Source organism: Gracilinanus agilis, chromosome 4 (assembly GCF_016433145.1).
Source record: "Gracilinanus agilis isolate LMUSP501 chromosome 4, AgileGrace, whole genome shotgun sequence".
NCBI classification, from domain to species: Eukaryota; Metazoa; Chordata; class Mammalia; order Didelphimorphia; family Didelphidae; genus Gracilinanus; species Gracilinanus agilis.
Genome location: NC_058133.1, coordinates 281785207 through 281805597, shown reverse-complemented (window position 1 = coordinate 281805597; position 20391 = coordinate 281785207). Strand labels below are relative to the sequence as shown.

Here is a 20391-nt window from a genome sequence, read left to right as displayed (position 1 = left end):
GGTGTATTGTCTCATAGGTGGAAGATTGGTAAGGGTGGGCAATGGGGGTCAAGTGACTTGCCCAGGGTCACACAGCTGGGAAGTGGCTGAGGTCAGATTTGAACCTAGGACCTCCTGTCTCTAGGCCTGACTCTCACTCCACTGAGCTACCCAGCTGCCCCCTTAAATATATTATTTTATATGTATATGTATGTGTATATTTAAAATTTTTTTCTGTGCCCCTGAGCAAGTCATTTAACCCTCATTGCCTAGCCTTATATCTCTTCTGCCTTGGAAGTTAAGGGTTTAAATTTTTTTTCTTTTAATTCTTACTTTGTCTTAGTAACAACTCTAAGACACAAGGGCAAGGACTGAGGTTAAAGTGACTTACCTAGAGTCACAGAGCTAGAAAGTATCTGAGGCCAAATTTGAACCCAGATCCTCCTGACTCCTGGCCTGGCCTCTATCCACTCACCACCTACCTGCCTGCCCCCCTTTTTATATATTCATATATGTATATATCTTATCTCAACAGAACAAAAATTCCTTGAGAAAGGAAGCTATTTCATTTTTTCCCTTTGTAATTCCAAGCACTTTGCAGTGATTAATCAGTACAAGTTAAGTGAGTTGAATGAAGAAAAGTCAACGGATCATAAATTTAGCTAGAAGGTGGGGGGAGGACTTTAGAAGTCAATCTAGTCCAATTCTCTTATTTCGCAGATTGTAAACATTTTTAATAGATTTAATTTTTTAAGATTTAATTTAATAATAATAAATCTATTTAATAATTCAATAATATTCAATAATAATTTAATAATAACAAATCTATTAAATTTAAATCTATTAAAATTAAAAATTAAATTTATTAAATTAAATTTTAAGATTTAATTTAATAATGCTTTTGTAAATCCATCCAAGGAGCTTTATCCAGAGATTTTCCATTAAGTTTCCATTTTTATCCCCCCCTGGTCCAGGTATTGACATTTTGAAGCTGGTGGCAGCCCAAGTGGGAAGCCAGTGGAAGGACATCTATCAGTTTCTGTGCAATGCCAGTGAGCGGGAAGTGGCTGCATTTTCCAATGGATACACAGCAGATCACGAAAGAGCCTATGCAGCCCTCCAGCATTGGACCATACGGGGCCCTGAAGCTAGCCTTGCCCAGTTAATCAGTGCTCTGCGTCAGCATCGGAGGAATGATGTCGTGGAGAAAATTCGAGGTCTCATGGAAGACACAGCTCAGGTAACTTGATCTTGATCTGCCTTCTCTGATGATGTTGTCAGTCTTTGTCTTCCTCATATTTTGTTCCTCAGTCTGGTTCATGGTTAGAGAAGGAAGTCCTCGCTATCCCAAGATGTAGAAATTTTTCCTATGCTAGGATTATAAAAATATATGAGTCCTAATGCCCTTTCCATAACAAATTTGAAATTCAGTCACTTTTGCCTAATAATATTAATACTACTACTAGTTTTAGTTTGCTAATTCTGAATTAGCTAGAATTTTTTCCTCTATACCTATTATGACTGGATAATTAAGAGAAAAAGAAATTATCATCAGGAACTATGTGAAAATGGCATGTCCTGAGAACCAATCTCTATATAGTGCAATCTCCATCCCCGAGGCTGGTTGGAATATTGACTGTAATAAACTCTATGCTCCTTAAATATTAAAAGAAAGATTATCAGGGGGCAGCTAGATAGCTCAGTGGATTGAGAACCAGGCCCAGAGATGGGAGGTCCTAGGTTCAAATTTGACCTCAGACACTTCCCAGCTGTGTGACCCTGGGCAAGTGACTTGACCCCCGTTGCCTAGCCCTTACCACTCTTCTGCCTTAGAGCCAATACACAGTATTGACTCCAAGATGGAAGGTAAGGGTTTTAAAAAAAAAAATTAAAAAAAAAAGGATTATCGTTTTATTACTAATAGCTAACATGTATATAAAACATATATATATAAACTTATTTATATATACCATTCATATACTTTATGATTTGTAAAATGTTCTACTTATATTATCTCACTTGATCTTCAAAATAATCCTAGTCACTATGAACTATTATTGTCCCCATTTTATAGGTGAAAAAACTTAAGCAGACAGGGTCTAAGTGACTTGCCCGTGATCACATAGCTAGTAAGTGTCACATCAATATAGGATTTGAATTCAGGTTCTTATGAGGCTCTTTTTGGACTTTGCTTTATTATGTGCTACTCCAGTCTGTGTATTATTCTTACCTCATTTATTTCTGTGCTACTCATTAGAACACACAAAAATGGATATTTTAAAAATAAATGATTTATTCATCATGATATTGGCTACTGATATCACCAATTAAACTTGCTTAGTAACGCTTACATTTCAATTAAATAATTTCAGTACATAAAGTGCCATTTGCTTCTCTCTTTAAGTCTCCATTGAGGTTCTTTGTTCATTCTTAGTCACTTTTTCTGGTTATATGGTCATCATTAGTAAGACCTACATGTTTCTGATCATTATTTTTTTTTTTGCTTTTCATTATTTCATAAAGCTCTTTCCAGATTTCTTCATTTTCTTCATGCTTGTCAGTCATAATTATACAATATTAATTACCACATTCATGTTGATCATAATTACATTATGTCAATGGATCACAGTTCATTTGACCAACCTACTGTTGGACATTTTGATTTTTTATTTTATTTGTTTATTTATTTTTATGATTTCATGTAACAAATCTATAAAAAACCATGAACAGAAAACCTTTTTTGTTTTGATTCTGATAGCACTTTCTGAGTATAATCTGAACATTCAATTACTGGATTAAAGGATATGATTATTTTGGTAATTTTTTGTTGAATACAGCCAGGTGGCCCTCCAGATTTTGACCAGTTTTCATTCTCACCATAGACAGGTAGGTGGCTCAATGGATAGTATTCCAATTTGGAGTCAAGAAGACTCATCTTCCTGAGTTCAAATCTAGCTTCAGCTTGTGACCTTGTGCAAGTCACTTTGCTCTGTTTGCCTCAGTTTCCTCACCTAAAAAATGAGTTGCAGAAGAAAATGACAAACCATTCCGATAACCTGGCCAAGAAACCCTAATAAGTAGGATGACAAAGAATTCAGCACAACTAAAATGACTAAACAACAATCCTATTATGCATGTATGAGTATACCTGGTTTTCCCAATCCTACCAGCATTGCATTTTGTTATTTTTTATTATCTTTACCAGTTTGATGAGTATGAGGCGGCACCCTGAAGATACCTTAATTTCCATCTCTATGTTAAGTTATATTTAATGTTACATTTTTGGAAGGAAAAGGCAGAAACCAAAAGGGTTTCTAATTAAGACTCAATTACCTAGAAAAGTCCTCCAATCAGAAAAACCCATTGCATTCTAGGTCTACTCCTCAGTTTTTTGATGAAAAACTTGAACAATCTATCCTTTTGCAAATAGGCTTTGCTACCACCACTGAGATAAATTGATTATCAGTCACTCCTCAGCTACTACACACTAATTTAAAGCACACCTTCCAAATGCTTAATAGAGTTTAGATTTCATTAGGTGCCCCCAGTTAATTGCACGTCATTCAAATGTGTAAAGAATCCTATGTGGCAATGCTTTTACTCCAGGTATATCCAGTAGAACTTAGTACCTGGAAGAACCAGGCGTATTTTTCCCCCTAGTGACAGTTGTGTTCTTCGTGCAGGGTATGCCTTTCTAGGTTACTGTGTCTTTTTTCTCCCCTATGTAGTAATTGTTATCTTCATCAGCCTCAAAAATTTAAGTGAGCATTTAAAATGCCTTTTAAACTAAAGGCATTAGTAGATCAGGATCTTTTAGATTTGAAATCAGTGGACTTCGGTTTGAGTCCAGGCTTTGCAATTTACCTCCTGTGTGACCTTTGGGCGAGTTACTTACTCTCTTGTTATGGCTTCACTACTTTGCCGGTAAAAGAAAGGGGTTGAACTGAGTTTGTGATCCTGGGAAGCTCTTTCCTTTAAGTAGCTCCTTCCTTTCATAGCTCTTTTGAAGTTGTTTAGGCTTTTAAGGGAAAAACTTTCTTTAGGACATGTTAAGGGATAAAACAGAGGAAATGTTGAAAGGGACCGACTTTATTCAGTACCAATCCTTCTTAACTTTCTGAATGGAAGCTAATTAAATGTGACCATAAGACAAAAACTTACTGGGCTTTGGGGAAGAGCAAGAAAGACTTTACTTTGCAATTAAATTGTCATACACATACAAAAACCGAACTGTCACAGCCTGAGAGTGTAAAGAGGAGGGAGAGACAGGAAATATTTTGCTTCTATGGAAGGGAATATTATATTTTAGGAAAGAATTGGAGGGAGCAATGCTAGGATTTAAATAGGATTTTGATCATAGGGATCTTAGGTCACTGTAATGAAGCCTCTATATAATAATATAATGTTATTGTTGTGCATAAATATATACAGGATAATAAGCAGGCAGCTGGGCGGTGCAGTGAACAGAGCTCTGGGTCTGAAATCAGAAACTTTATCTTCTTGGGTTCAAATCCATCCTCAAATCCATCCTATAGCTTAACTGTGTGACCCTGAGCAAGTCATTTAACTCTGCCTCAGTTTAAATGAGCTGGAGAAGAAAACGGCAGACCACTTCAGTATCTCTGCCAAGAAAAACCCAAATGGGGACACAAAGAGTCATACAGGAATGATTTAACAAGAAGAAATAGAGCCTTGAGCAGTAAGGAAGTGGAAGCTCTGAATTTCTGGAGGTCTTCTAGAAGCTTATCAAATGAATCTCTGTAGTGGAGGTGTAGACATCATGGTGGATAGAGCAGCAGGTCTGGAATCAGAGGGTACTTGGGTTCAAATCTAGTCTCAGATTCTAGACCTTCTGTGTGACCTTTGATAAGTCACTTAGAGAAGGCAAGGGTTTTTTAAAAATCTTTGCAGTTTATTTTGTTTATGTATTTGGGTATCTCCTTTCTCTGGTAGCCTCAGCTGCAAAGAATCCCTTGACTATGTCTGAGTTATATCCCTCTTATGGAAATGGGAAAGAACAGGATAAACAACCCCAGAAGGGCAAAGAAATGGATTGTTACAAGGGGAACGATTCATAGAGTAAAGCCAGTGGAAAGGGCATTGGCCATGAGGACAAAAAATACATTCTGGACATGTGGAATACTCTTTTATCCTATTCTTTCACTGCCCCCTCCTTATATTAAAAAAAGGAGATTAATAAAAGGGAAAAAAAGAATGGTGGGGAAAAGGGTACACCCCGGAGCCCTCTCTTGTCCCCACTCACCCTACATCCATTATGATGTGAATAGCATTAATCTTTCTGCTCCTTGTTTAAATAATGAACAATATTCTCTGGCAGCAGGTTCTGGAAAATGGTTCTGCCTCTCATTTAAATAGACAAGTTGCATGGACTTGTTTTTCAGCTGCCAGCTCTCATTAATGACACAGTATGTAACTGTCTGTCCGTAAACTAATCTCAGAGGTTTGGAGTCAAAGAATAGAATACAGAAGTATGAAGCCTAATTGAGACTCATTCTTCTAACATATACTTTCCCTGAATAGTGGGTGATAGTTGAGGTTTATGTCTTTTCACGGCGCCCCAATGCGGATGAATAGCCCCCTTTTTGTGTCAAAATAATGACTTGAAACAAAGAGAAATCTCTCAGGATTTTTAGAAAATGGCTAGGTTTTTGTCTTTTTTTTTCTCTTTGAGATTTAGATGGCAAATCATGGACCTGAAAGTTCTCATTTGATGTTCCCTCTTTCAAGGCATTAGTTATGGAAGGGCTTTAGTTACCTGTGACAGAGGACAAAGCTAAGCCATTTTTTAGAACATTAAGTTGGAACACTGGTCATTAGGAACAAAAGAAGCCAACTGAAGAGCTCTGGAGAGTGGCAGAAAGAGCACTGGCCTCGCCATTGGGACACCTGGATCCTGGCTCTCCCATTCCTTGTTGAGTGAATGTTTTAATTCCTCTAGCCCCGAGTTTCCTAATCAGAAATTAGGACAGAAAGAGGGGCAGCATGGAGTAGTCGATAGAGATCTAGCTTTGGGATCAGGAAGAGCCGAGTTCAGTTTCTGCCTCTGACACATACCGACTGAGATGCTGGGCAAAAGTCAGTTAAGCTTTTAGTACTCGAGGCAATTCTCTAAGACTACAAGATGTCTCTAAGACTCTAAGATCAAGTGAGTATGTATTTTGGTGGAGGGAGTTTCCTCTTTATGAGTTCCCTATACCAATGAGAGGGCAGCCAGGTGGCTCAGTAGATAGAGTGATGAGCCTGTTTTTGGGAAGACCTGAGTTCAAATCTGGCCTCATATACTTACTAGCTATCTATGGCCCTGGATAAGTCACAAAAATCTGTTTGCCTCAGTTTCCTCATTTGTAAAATGAGCTGGAGAAGGAAATGGCAAACCACTTCAGTCTTTGCTAAGAAAACTCCAAAAGGGGTCATGAAGTGGCAGGCATGACAGGAAAATGACTGAACAACACAACAAATAACAATGAGATCTTAAGTCTGTTTTTTAAAAAAAAAAAAAAAAGATAAGAGCGAAGAGAAGGACAGGACCCGTGATTGCACTGATAGAGCAAATTCCCAGGTGAGATAACACTCTCTACTGATCCAAGTTGGTACCTTCTTTGTGACCAAAATGTCTTAGAGAGCACTAAGAAGTTAAGTGATTTGCTTAGTGTTACAAGGCCAATATGTGAGAGAGGCACAACTTGAACCTAGAACTTTTTGGCTTCCAGACCAGCTCTTTATCCACTCTGCCATGCTTAGTTGTTTTTTTTAAACCCTTACCTTTCGACTTAGAATCAATGCTGTGTATTGGTCAAGGCAGAAGAGCAGTAAGAGCTAGGCAATGGGGGTCAAAAGTGACTTGCCCAGGATCACACAGCTAGGAAGTATCTGAAGTCAGATTTGAACCCAGGACCTCCTATATCTAGGCCTGGCTCTCCATCCACTGAGTCACCCAGCTCATGCTATCTTAATTTTTAAAAATCTTTTTATATTAATTTTTCCCATGGTTACATGATTCTTATTGTCTCACTCCTCTCTTCCCTTCCCTCTCCCAGAGTCAACAAGCAATTTCACTGGGTTATACATATATTATCAATCAAAACCTATTTCCATATTATTCATTTAAACTTTTTTTTAAAAGGACTTTAATTGTTCAATTGTTTCAGTTATGTCTTCATGACCCCATTAGGGATTTTCTTGGCAAAGATCCTGGAGTAGTTTGCCATTTTCTTCTCCATCTCATTTTACAGATGAGGAAACTGAAGCAAACAGGGTTAAGTGACTTGCCCAGGGTCACATAGCTAGTAAGTGTCTAAGGAAGGATTTAAACTCATGAAGATGAGTCTTCCCAGTTCCAAGTGTGGCTGTATCCACTGTGTCATCTAGTTCTCTTAAAGGAAGAAGGGTCTGATAAAAGTAATAAAATTAATAACTAGTATTTGTATATAATTGTGTGATGGTTTATCATATACTGGACATATCTTATCTCACCCAATCCTCCAAATGGGAAGTAGGTGCTACTGTTATCCCTATTTTACAGATGTGGAAACTAAGGTAAGAGGAGGCAACATGTCTTACTCAAAGTCACAGGGTTATTAAGTAGCAGAGCCAGGAATATAACTCAGTTCCTAGGATCATGAAATTTAGAGCTTGAAGAGGAGGGACCTTAGAGATTTTCTAATCAACGAGTCTTTTTACTGATGAGGAAACTGAAGCCCAGAAAGCATTGAGGGGCCTGTTTGAGTCCTTGCAGATAAGTAATCGCCAGCATTGGAATTTGAACTCCTGGTGTGTGTCGACTCTAAATCCAGTAGAGTTTCTGCTCTGCCACTCCGACCTCAGTAAGTCTTGACTCCTGTCCAGTGTTCATTCTGCTACAACATGCAGACCCTAAGAGATAAGCCAGATAGGAAATCTTCTATGACTAGAAAGCTCTGCACCAATGAAAAGGCTGATTATGAAAGGGGAGAATGGCTTTATCCTAAGCCATAAGAGGTTTTTCAGTACTCATACATATTCTCTTTAAGCCGCTAAAACTCCCTGAGTTATCTACAGCTATGCTTCCTTTCTGTGGGCTGGCTATATCTCTAGACACAGTACTGTTATTTTATTTGAGAAGTCTAAGCTGTGGCACTAGGCTCCAAGCCCTGGTAGTGTGCTTTGGGCAACTTACCAGCACTATTCCTTATTTTCGTCATTGGAATAAAACCTTTCCTGTTGGTTTTTATTGAATGAGTCTTATTGTTCCAGTGTCGACTTAGGATAATTGACAATCTCCCTATGTAAAAAAAAAGTAAGCTTGTGCTTTATTTTCTTAATAAAAAGGCTGTACTTGGCATAGGGAAAAGAACAGGGGTTTTAAAGTCAGAAGGCTTGAAATGGAATTCCAGTTCTGCTGCTTATTATTTGTATGACCTTGAGCAAGTCACTTCCACTCCTGGGGCTGCTTTTTCCTCATCTGTAAAATGAAGAGATTAGATTTGATGGTCTCTAACCTACCTTCTGGGTCTAAATTCTCTGATTTTATGAAAGAACTTTTGACATGGTATCAGAAAAATCTAGGTTTGTATTCTTGTTAGTCATGTGATTCTGGATAAACTTTTTAATCTATCCTCCTTGGTTCTCAATTTCCTCCTTTGTGAAGTGGAGGTAATACATTATCATCATCATCATCATCATCATCATCATCATCATACTAATAAAGCAGCCCTGATTCTATGATTAGGTGGTGCTGTGGATTGAATAGCAGGCCTGGAATTAGGAAGACATCTTTCTGAGTTCAAATCTGGCCTCAGATACTTACTAGAAGTGTGACCCTGGCCAAGTCACTTAACTCCATTTGCCTCAGTTTCCCCATCTGTCAAATGAGCTGGAGAAGGAAACCCATTCCAGTATCTTTGCCAAGAAAGCTTCAAATAGGATGATGAAGAGTCAGACCTGACTAAGAAAAACGTGACTGACCCTGTTCCAAAAAGTTCTTGTGGGACTTTAGAAACTTTTCCTTCTGATATAAGAGGAAATTTCATTAGTGCCTGTAGACACTTAAAAAAGTTCAGTGCCTTAGCCGGTATGTGCCAGAAGTGGGACGTGAACACAGGTCTCTCTGACTTAAGTCTCACCCTCTGTCCACTGCCTCTCATGGACCCTCTCATCATTTCTAATAACATTTTAAGTCTTGTAACTTTTAGTATCTTAGGATCATAGATTTAATTCTGGTAAGGAAGACTCTTAGAGTTCATTTAGTCCAACCCCCTCATTTTCCAGATGAGAACTCTGAGCCCCAAAGAGAAGAACAAGTGATTTGGCCAAGTTATCCAGGTAGGGTTGGGATTTGAACCTTGGATCTCTTACTTCAGATCTAGCCCCTATCCCACTGGATGAGGAGAGGAGAGGAGAGGAGATTCTGAGCCTGGCTTAGGCCAGTTTAAGAGGTTCGGGCTTGAGATTTGAAGGATATGGGAGACATTTATAGACCATTTAACCACAGAGAAGCTACATGAAGTGGAGCCCAGGAATCAGGAAGACCTGAGTTTAAATCCTGCCTCCAACCCTTGCTAGCTGTGTGACCCTGAACAAATCACTGAACCCTGTTTGCGTCAATTCCTCATCTGTAAAATGAGCTGGAGGAGGAAATAACAAACCACTCCAGGCTCTTGGCCAAGAAAACCCTAAATGGGGACACAAAGAGTCAGACACAACTGAAGTGACTGCACATGAACTTAATAGCAGCATAACTGAGGTACTCGGCAAGAATACTGGTTCAGGTAGACCACTCCTCTCATCTCAATATAAAAGGTTAGAGGGTTGTGTTGACTGCTACCGTAGTAGGACATCCATTAATTTTGACCAACACAAACTCCTCCAGGCTTAGTCTTTTTATGGCTTAAGCACCTGAAAAGCTCCCTTAATGGCTGGTGTCAAACTCTCCTGAACTAAGTCTCTAGAATCAGCTTCCTTGTCTTTTAGAGAAAAACCAGCTCAACTTATGTGGCAAGTGTCCTAATAAATATTGTTCCTGCCACTAATTAAATGTATTCTTCCAAAACTTCATAAACTGAATTGGATTGGGGCAAATAATTGACTTTTAAATTAATTTTGAAAAGTTAATATCAGGGCAAAGAATTTGAAAATATTATGGATACATAAATGACATACTTGTTATGGCCTAGCAAACTGGTTAGTTCAGCCCCTTAGAAGCATGGGTTAGCACTACAGCCTAAGGGCCAAATCTTGCTTCCTGTTTTTGTACGGCTAGTATTAGGAATAAATAATTTTATTGCATTTAAAATGCAAAAGCCATTCTTAGCTCGCCTGCCTTATAAAAACTGCCTGGATTCTGGATTTAGTTGACAGGCAATGTCTTGGAGATGAGACCCTTGTCTTAGAGCACGGAGGATAATAAAGCTGATACATTGAGCAAAATCCCGCCATAAAGCAATCAGTCAGTCAATATGTATTTATTGAGTGCAGTGCACTGTGGGGGATGGATATAAAGACAAAAAAAAAAAATGAAACTATCCCTCAGCAGAAGAAATGACTTCTTGACCAGGTAATTCTTTGGGAGGAGGAGGTACCAGTAGCCAGAGGTTGGGGGAAGGTTCAGAAAAGATCTTAAATAAATTATCTTTACTGTTCCTCGTCTTTTGGTCCTTAACCTTAATTAACTGTCTTACACTGTGTGGCCTCAACTATGAGAATGATTTGAGGATAAATGGTTGGGTCATTCCAAACCATTTTTACTACTAGAGAGTATGCTGTTGGACTAAATGTGCTCCAAGGTCTTTTTACAGTCTTAATTCTATGAACAGAGTCCATATATTTTATGAAAGCACAAAGTAAAAGCTTGGGTTCAAAAAGTCAAACTAAAAAGGCATGTTGCTCAATTGTGCTTTTTTTCGGTATTCTTCATCGTCATCACTGTCATCTCCTAGTCCAAGATTCTTTTGGAGAAGTCTAACAAGAGAGAGTGACTATTTCTTTGTCTTTTCGTAGCCTTTGGCTATCAAATGGTTCCAACAAGCAGACGATTTCATTATTGTCCTTGCATCTCCAGTCCTTTCTATGTAGGATCGTATTTTAAGTAACTACTGAACTAAATTGAGGAGGCCATAACTTGCTGGATGTCTTACAAATTGTGTGGTCAAAAGATATCCTATTACTGCTATTTGTGAACTTACAACCCTTGTGAGTAGCTGTTCTCAGCTACTATCTATTAGAGTGACTTTGGGGAAACCTCCCCTTTATTACTGGGCCTCAGTTTCCCCATCTGTAAAATGAGGGGATTGGATTCCAGTGGATCTCTGAGAAACCTTCCTACTGTAATATTCTGTGACTTGAGGATTCTGTGAAGTCACTAACAACATGCTTCTCCCATCTTGGCAGGGGCAATCCTGGCCCCCGGATTATGGGGACTAAGAAGGTTTCTTTCTGCACTAAATATCCAAGAACTGGAAATACCAGCTGGTTGTAAGATTTTTCTCATGTTTCTGGGCTAGCAAGTTTCTTCAACTGTAATTCTAAAGTGGTATTATGCTATCCACTTGTTAAAAGGTTCACAGTAAAATGTTATCTTTGAGGAAGAATAATAACTTGAATCAATTCTAGCACTTGATATCTTACCAAAGATCATTTTTTCCCATTTGACCACAAGGCAGGTATTCTAAATTTCATTTTATAGATGAAAGAGAAATGAAGTTTAGGAAAGTTGTCATTTGCTCTAGGTCACATGGGGAAATTAGAACTCAGTACTATGTAAGGGGCTTTTTTCACAATGCCACAGTGTGCCTGCAGAGCAGGCAGGCAATGATTCTATAAGTCATACAATAGGACTTTGATCTTTTTATGGGATTGCATTTGTAGGTCTTGTGTTGTCAGGGATCTCAGAGGTCACCTATTACAAATCCATTCCATTGAATTGACAGATGAGGAAGTTGAGCCACAGAGGAGCCAAGGGACTTGTCCAGGGTCCCCCAGGTAGCAAGTTAGAGGAAGAATTTGAACTTGGGTCCTCCAACTCCAGAGTCATGCTCTTTCCATTGCATAGTACCATGTCTTGCCTTCTTTTTGGAAGATTAAATTTAGACATCTGGGCTTTCCACGGACTGTTTCATCTTAGATAGCAGAGTGAAGAGAGCTCTGGGCTTGGAGTCAGAAAGACCTGAGTTCATATTTGGTTTCAGACACTTATTGGCTCTGTGACCTTGCCAAGTCACTTCACCTTGTTTGCCTTAGTTTTGTCATCTTCAAAATGAGCTGGAGAAGGAAATGACAAATCACTCCAGTATCTTTGCTAAGAAAACTTCTAATGAAGTCATGAAAAGTCAGATGCGACTGAAACAAAGAACAAAGGTGGAGCTTAGGGAGTAGATTGACATTCTCTGTCCAATAAAAATGAGAGTTGATTTAATGGTACAGGTTTCCCAAAGGACCAGAACTTAGTGACCGGTTCTTTCCTAAGTAGTTGTCTTTGAGAAAAACCATCCACCGAGTCTGGCAAATGGGGTAATGAGGAAGATGGAAAATAGCCAGGCAATTAGCAAAGTGGAAAAAGCTGGAAGGTAGGATGGAAAGGAACCTCACTGGATTACTGTGAAGCTGAAAGCTCTGTATAAATATGGGCACAACAGTCCATGAAGACCATCTACTAAGGTTGGAGGAGGCTGTGATCTGCACAGGTGGATAGAAGTAGCTATATTGTTGAAATTATGGATCCTTGAAGTTTAAGTGACCATTGACAAAACTATGTTTTAAAAATATTAAGTGGAATTTATCTTATCTATTTGTTGTGGTTCAGTTGTGCCCAACTCTTCCATGACCCCATTTCTCAGCAAAGATTCTAGAGGTACTTTGTCATTTCTTTTTCCACCTCATATTACAGATGAGAAAACTAAGGCAAACATGGTTAAGCAACTTGCCCATGATCACAGAGCTAGTACATGTCCGAGTTCAGATTTGAACTCAAGTCTTCCTGACTTCCATGTGCTATGCTCTATCCACTATACCACTGAGTCAAGCCTATCTGTTATCTAATGTCTAGCCACCTCTTTGAAATCATTTAATGGAGGGAATTTCCTGAGGAATCTCCCTCTACCCATGCAGAATAACATTTCCTCAGCAATTTAGTCTTTGAGTGTTACCTGAAGCACTGAGGGAGGTTATAAGTGTCTTACCCTGGCTTACCTAGCCAGACCGTATCAGTGATGAATCTTGAGCCCGTCTTCCTGACTCTAAGGCTAGTTTGAGTTTTCTATCCTTATTTATAGGAGATCTTGATGCTTTCCAAAATTAAATTGGAAGCTCTGTGTCCAAGGTGTAAGTTTCTATTTTTTTGTGATTATAGAGGTTTCCCAGTCTTAGTGTCCCAACTGACTTGGTTTCACAAACTGATTAATCCCAGCAGTGGGAGTTCTCAGATCTGCTATTTTGGTGAGAGTAGGGCTCCCAGTGCAACTGCCTTGCAGACTACAGTTACTTATTTTTGCTTTACCAGCTGCATGATGCAGCTGTCTGTATCCACCAGTCTTACTGAGACCAGCTATTTTCAGAAATTTAATATGGTGAGGGTGAGTTGAAGCAAATTCCAGCTGCACTTTTAACTGTTTGTAGCTTTTTATAGGTTGAAATTAGTCTGAGTCTTTGAGTTACTTGCTTAACTCTTTGCTAGGTCCTTAAGATGATGGTTTAAGTAGAATACACAACTAGGGCACACTCTCCCATAGATTACTGCAAAGTCTGGGGTCATTTAAGTTCAAAGTAACTTGCTTTTCTAGGTTGTCACTGTCTTTTTTAAGGGAACTTAAAAGAGTTGGAAAAAAGGGGAAATTACAGAGGAAGTTTTAATAGTTTAAGGGAGGTTTTGGAAATTAAAAAAAAATCATCCTTTCTAGAAAGGGAGCAGAGTGGAGGGCAGGAAGTCTAGCATAAGGGGCATACAGATATGTGAAGTACAAGAGAAGAGAGATTATGCCAAAAATTTAGGCCATAGGGATAATTTCACAGGAAAAGTGGAACTAGAGCTACTCTGGGGACAAATGAGTATTTGGAAAGATAGAGAGATAAGGAAGGTGTGCATTCCTGGCACGGGAGACAATGTTTAAATGCATGTAGGTGGGAAATAAAAAGCCAGGGAGATGAAAAGTTGGGTTCAAGAAATAGGTGGCAACTAGGGGTGGTGCATTAGATAAACTACCTCACCTGGAGTCAAGAAGACTTATCTTCCTGAATTCAAAGTTGGTCTCAAACTCGAATTGTGTTACCCTGGGCTAGTCACTTAACCCTTTTTGCCTCAGTTTCCTCATCTGTAAAATGAGGTGAAGAAGGAAATGATAAACTACTGTAGTATCTTTGCCAAGAAAACCCCAAATGGGGTTGTGAAGAGTCAGACATGATGACTGAAACAACTGAACAACAGTAGCAAATCATGTAGTTTGTCCGGATTATATAGGACATAATTAGGAATGCTGTCCAACACAGCTGGAACTTTAAATTAGACTCTGGAGAGCCTTTTGTGAGCCAGAGGCTGGTTACAGTGGAATTGCTATGGAGAAATTGGCCCATAAACAGCATTGGACTCATTAGCTTCTGTTTAAAGGTCTTACTCTCCAAAGTATTAACATTACATGGAGGTGTCCTGGTGTCTTGAGAAGTATTTCAAATGGAAGTGCAAACTCTGATGGGTCCACAAAGCTGGAAAGACTTTGCATATGGACGTGTTGTTGAAGGCACATCCTCCAAGGACTAGCCTGGCTAAGGGGAGAGAGGCTTATTGCCAGAATATTCACCTATTTCAGAGCTATCTAGTCCAACTCCATACCTCTCTCTGCAGCACATTGGACATCTAATTACTCAGTTTTTGTATAAAGAAGATGAGCCATCAATCAATGAGGATTTATAATTGTTAAATACTCATTGTGCTTAACCATGCTCTATGCCAGGGGTCAGCAACCTTTTTGGCCATGAGATCCATAAACGCCACATTTTTAAAATGTAATTTCGTGAGAGCCGTACAGTGCTCACAGTGCGCTCCTGTAACAGTGCCTGAAAAAAATTGACTTTATGGCTCCTGCAGAAAGAGCCATATCTGGCTCTTTTGCCATACGTTGCCGACCCCTGTTCTATGCACTTGAAAGAGGCACTGGGGTTATTGTTCAGTCATTTCAGTTGTGTGTGACCTCTTGTGACATCATTTGGGGTTTTCTTGACAAATGTACTGGAATGGTTTGCCATTTCCTTCTCCAACTCATTTGACACCTGAGGAACCTGAGGCAAATGGGGTTAAAAGACTTGCCCAAAGTCACACAAGGAGGAAAGAACCTGAGACTGGATATGAACTCTGGCTTCATCAGGCTTCCTGACTCCAGTCTCAGCTGTTGTGCCATCCAGCTGCCCTGAGGCACTAGAGATGCAAATATTAAAGTGAGGCTCTCCCTACTCTCAAGGTGCTTACATTTTCCTGGAGGAATATATTTTCTTAAGTAAATATGGGCGTATACAAAATAAAATGTACCCTGGTGGTTGAGGTGACACATGACACTAATACGTAAGGAAATTAAGGGATAGCCTCTTGAAAAGTGGTGTTTTAAGTCACATTCCCTTGCAGAATTGCAGTGGGAAGACATTGTAATGACTAGCTAGTCCAACTCACAGGAAAAGTATCTATATTTTGACACACCTGAGAAGTAATTCTTAGTGATCTCACCTCTGTGGAGGACCTTCCACCTCCTTTTCTTCTTCTTTTTTTTTAATCACTATCATTTGCCGTCCCCAATCTCTTCCCCAAATAAAAATTTAACAAATAAAACTATTATTTTAACTAACAAGCAAATAGAATATCCTTTCCCTCCTTCCTTTAGTACACAAGGCAAAGTAAGGGCTTAATAAATGCTTCTTGACTTGAGATGCACTCACTATTCCTAGTTCTGACCCTTGGGAGTCAAACAACATATCTAATCCCTCCTGTGTGAAACTCATTAGTTTGTTTTTGTTTTTTTAGTTTTGGTTTTGGTCATGCCAACTCAGGAAGACCATCAACTAAGTAAGTCAGAGAGTCAGTTAGAATCTGTGCTGGTAGTAGAAATACCCAGAGTAATAAAATCATAGATATTCAGAACTATTAAGGGACAGAGAACTAATAAGGGATAAGAAAAGTGGGATGCTTCAATGGGTCTTTAATAACTCATTCAGTACCCTGTCTCTAAGAGAGATAAGTTGCTATCACCTCCGTTTTCCATTTGTTAGAACTATGGCACCGAAAGATAATTTGATTTATCTATATTTGTCCAGTGAATCAGGAGCCAGACTTAAATGATTAGGGGCTTAATGACTTTCCCAAGGAATGATGGTACCAGAGACAGAGACTAAGACAGCCAAAGGAACTTTTCCCCATCTTCCTCTTCAATTATTTACTAAAATCTAATAATTTGGAGTTTTATAGTAAAGTCTTCCCTAAGACCAACTGAATCTTGAAACTTATTTGAGATACAAAATTTTGAATGTGAAGGGTGGAAAAGTTCTTTTGTGTAAAAGATTAGTAAAATAAATTAGTCTTGAAATTCACAGAAATTGATAACTGGAAGTACTATTAGAAGTTCTGGTCAATCTTATCTCCATGATCAAATGATCAAAAAATTGGCTGAAGGGAAATGACTTGAACCAAGTCTGGGCAGTAGCTAAGACTGAAAGCCCCATTTCTGACTCCAAGATCTATTATTCTTTCTCATATGAATAATGATAATGCTGTTTCCTTTTAAATATGTGTTGTTATACTGAGGAAAGATGTCTCATTTGGAGTCACCAGGAATTGGGTTTGAATTTACTTCTTACCTTTGTGTCCTTTATTATATAAGCAAATATTTTTACCTCTCTGGGCCTAAATTTCTACATCTGTAAAATGATGGGGTTAGACTAGGTGCCCTCTAAGGTACTTTCCAGGAAGGAAAGGAGAGAAGAAGGGATAGATTATTGCTTTTTGGTTAAAACAGGAGGGCTTTATTTTTTAAATGTTTATTTGGGGAAGAAATTAGGGGAGGTGGTGATAATGATACCAAAAAGAAGAAAATAATGTCAATGAAATATTTTTTTCAAGAGAGAGGGAGAGAGAAAGGAAAAGAGGGAAGGACAGATTACTGTATCACATAAAAATACATAGACAAAATATAATTTTTATTTTTTTTTTCAAATTTTTATTGAAACCTTTTTTAATATATTGAGTTTCTTTTTCTTTTTTTAATAACCCTTATTTTCTGTCCTAGTAATTCTAAGACAAAAGGGCAAAGGCTAGACAAACTGGTTAAAGTGACTTGCCTCGGGGTCACACAGGTGGGAGGTGTTCTGAGGCTAGATTTCTTTCCTAGATACATTCTAGATACTTTCCATCTTTAGACTTGGCGCTCAATCCACTTCACCACCCCGCCACCCTGCACCCATTCATTTTTTTTTTAAACCCTTGTACTTCGTGTATTGCCTCATAGGTGGAAGATTGGTAAGGGTGGGCAATGGGGGTCAAGTGACTTGCCCAGGGTCACACAGCTGGGAAGTGGCTGAGGCCGGGTTTGAACCTAGGACCTCCTGTCTCTAGGCCTGACTCTCACTCCACTGAGCTACCCAGCTGCCCTCCACCCATTCATTTTTAACAAAGAGGAAAAAAAATTTTCAAAGCAGTTTCACAGAACTAATCAATATAGCAACCAAATTTAACAGTATATACTGCATTCCATACCTAACATCTCCTTCTGCTGAGAAAGAAAAAATTGCATTTCCATATCACTTCTCTGTGACCAAACTTGGTCATTAGAGCAATCCATGGTAAAAACATAAATTTGTATAATTTTTCTGTTAAGAACAATTTCTCTAGTTCTGCTTAATTCATTCTGCATCATTTCATACAAGTCTTTCATTGCTCTTTGAAATTGTATTTTCCTTCATTTCTAACAGTAAAACAGTATTCTTTTCATTCATATATGTTTGTTCATCCATTTGTTACCTAATGTGGAAAATGAGGGGGTTGGCCTATATGACATAAGGAGTATAAGGCCCTTTTGGCTCTTAACATTCTATGAACCTGTGAGATGGAGCTTAAATCAAGAGATTCAAAGCCAGAAGGGGCATCTAGTCAACACCTCTCTTTTACATGAGGAACTTAGGATCCACAGAAGTTGTGACTTGTTCCAGGTTTAATATGTATCTGAGATGAGATTCAAACCCCAAAACCCTTGACTCCAAATCCTATACTTTATTGCTATTATCTTTTATTCCAAACTGCCCCAAGAATGTGTCATCTAGTTATAGAACAAGAAGTAATTTGTGAGAGAGAGCATATCCCTTTAAATTATCTCAGGTGCTCGGCACTGCAGATATGCAGTTAGGTTCAGAGGCATCCTTTTGTGATGAGTCTTGAGCCCTGAAATCAGAGAATGGACTTCCCCCTTTCCAGTGGAGACTTCCCTATGTTAGCCAGCCCTTCCCAGTGAGTCAGCTCCACTGTAATAGCTTTACTGTTGATGTAAGCTGCCTGAACAGCTTGCTGACACACCAGCAGCTGGGGAGATGTGCTCTGCTCGCGCCAGTCCCAGCTGGTTTGTACCAGCTTTGGTGGCTTTGTCCAGGGTTACTTATGGTTGCTTCCTTAGGGTGGCTCCCTAGTGAATCCTCCCTCTGGAACTCCCCTCCTCAAGGCAGGAAAATTGGTCTATACTTTTTACTCATACAAATAGATTTGTAGCCTGAGGGTTGGGGAGGTATTATTTTTGGAAACTAGTATTTGAATATTTCCTTTTCTTTCTAGTAAGAGGATTACCAGTCTTCCAAGGCAGTGAGGAGGGTTAACTTAGTAAAGATTCAAATTGGAAATGCTGAGGAAGGCCACTTGCTACTGTCTCCTGATAAAGTTGTGGGTTGTTTTGTTTTGAGCTTAATTACTCTGGGAGTTCAATTTTTTTTTTTTTAATAACCAGTTGATCATAAATGTGGTTTTACCCAGTGGAATTGCGAGTCAGCTAAGGGGGGTTGGGGGGCTTGGGGGAGAGGGAAAGAACATGAAATATGTAACTGGGAAAATATTCAAAATTAAAACTTAAAAATAAAAAAGTGAAAATGAAAAAAAAATTAGGTGAACATAAATGTGGTTTTAGGGGAGGAGGAGGAAACAAGCTATTCCTTCTCCAATCATTTTGCAAATTTGACAGATCCGATTCTCAAGTTCTATCTCCCCTCCAGACTTGCTAGTGACCTTCTTGAACAACAGGAGAGACAACAAATGGTATATTGTTTTTTACTTGGGAAGAAGCATTTTTGTTGTTGTTCTGAATTTGACACATTGCCAGCAAACATTAACGTTTCCATGTACAAAGAAGATGAAGAGAGAAGATTGTATATAAAACCATAAATCAATAGTTTGTTATCGATATATTGTTATGAATCAATAGTTAAAAATACATAGTAAATTCAACATTATAGGTAGCTGCATGGCTAAGTGGACAATATTTGACTTGGAATCTGGAAGACCTAAGTTCAAATTTGCCATAGACTTTTACTAGATATTTCTTGGGCAAGTCATTTAATCTCATCTTTAGTTTCTTCTGCTGCCAGGATAATAATGGCACCAATCTCAATGGGTTGTTATGAGAATTAAATGAGATAATGTAAATAAAATGTTTATAAGTCTTAAAGCATTCTATAAATGATATTATTATTATTTTTACTATTATATTACTTTGGAAGTGTTCTGTTATTCTGTGTCTTTTGAACTTCTTGTTTTCTTCTGTGCATTTAAACATTTTTTATTTTTGTTTTTCTGAATTTGACATAATACCAACAAAGAATGAACATTTCCTTATTTGAGGAAGAACAAAAAAGATTTTATAAGATACCATGAGTCCATTACATATAGTTTCTATTTTTTAAAGTGCATAATACATTCAAAATCTCAGTTTCGAGACTGTTTTCTTATCTGTGCTTTTCTTCACTATCACTGCCATCCCCAGTCCCTTCCCCAAATAGAAATTAAAAAGTAAAACATGTTTTATTCTGCACTTTTAGTTTAAATCACCCATTACCCTGGAGCTGTAGTTGATTGATCAGAGAGCCTTTTAAAGTTATTTTTCTTTATAATGTTTTTAGTAATTCTAGTCATTGTTTTCTGAGTTCTGCTCACCAGTTCTTTTCATGTTTCTTTCAATCCAAGCCTTTGGTTATTTCTTTTGGCACAATATTATTCTTACATTTAAATGGCAGAATTTGTTGTCACTCCTCACCTGGTGGGCATCTACTTGGTTTCTAATCTTTTTCTATAACAAAAAGTGTTGTAACAAATATTTTTTATACATACGGGTCCTTTTCAGCTTTCTTTGATCACTTTGGACATACGCTTATGTACTTCTATCTCAGCCAGCAAGACATCAGACTCTTACTCTG

General features: G+C 38.4%; 1 protein-coding gene across 1 annotated transcript in view; it reads left to right on the top strand.

Annotated features, from left to right (window-relative positions):
* TNFRSF21 (TNF receptor superfamily member 21) overlaps positions 1 to 20391 on the top strand; it is a 103785-nt gene that overhangs the window by 67421 nt on the left and 15973 nt on the right. Inside the window, exon 4 of the mRNA XM_044675727.1 lies at positions 954 to 1219. Within this exon, the coding sequence (XP_044531662.1) occupies positions 954 to 1219 (266 nt within the window). The remainder of the gene's footprint in view (positions 1 to 953; positions 1220 to 20391) is intronic.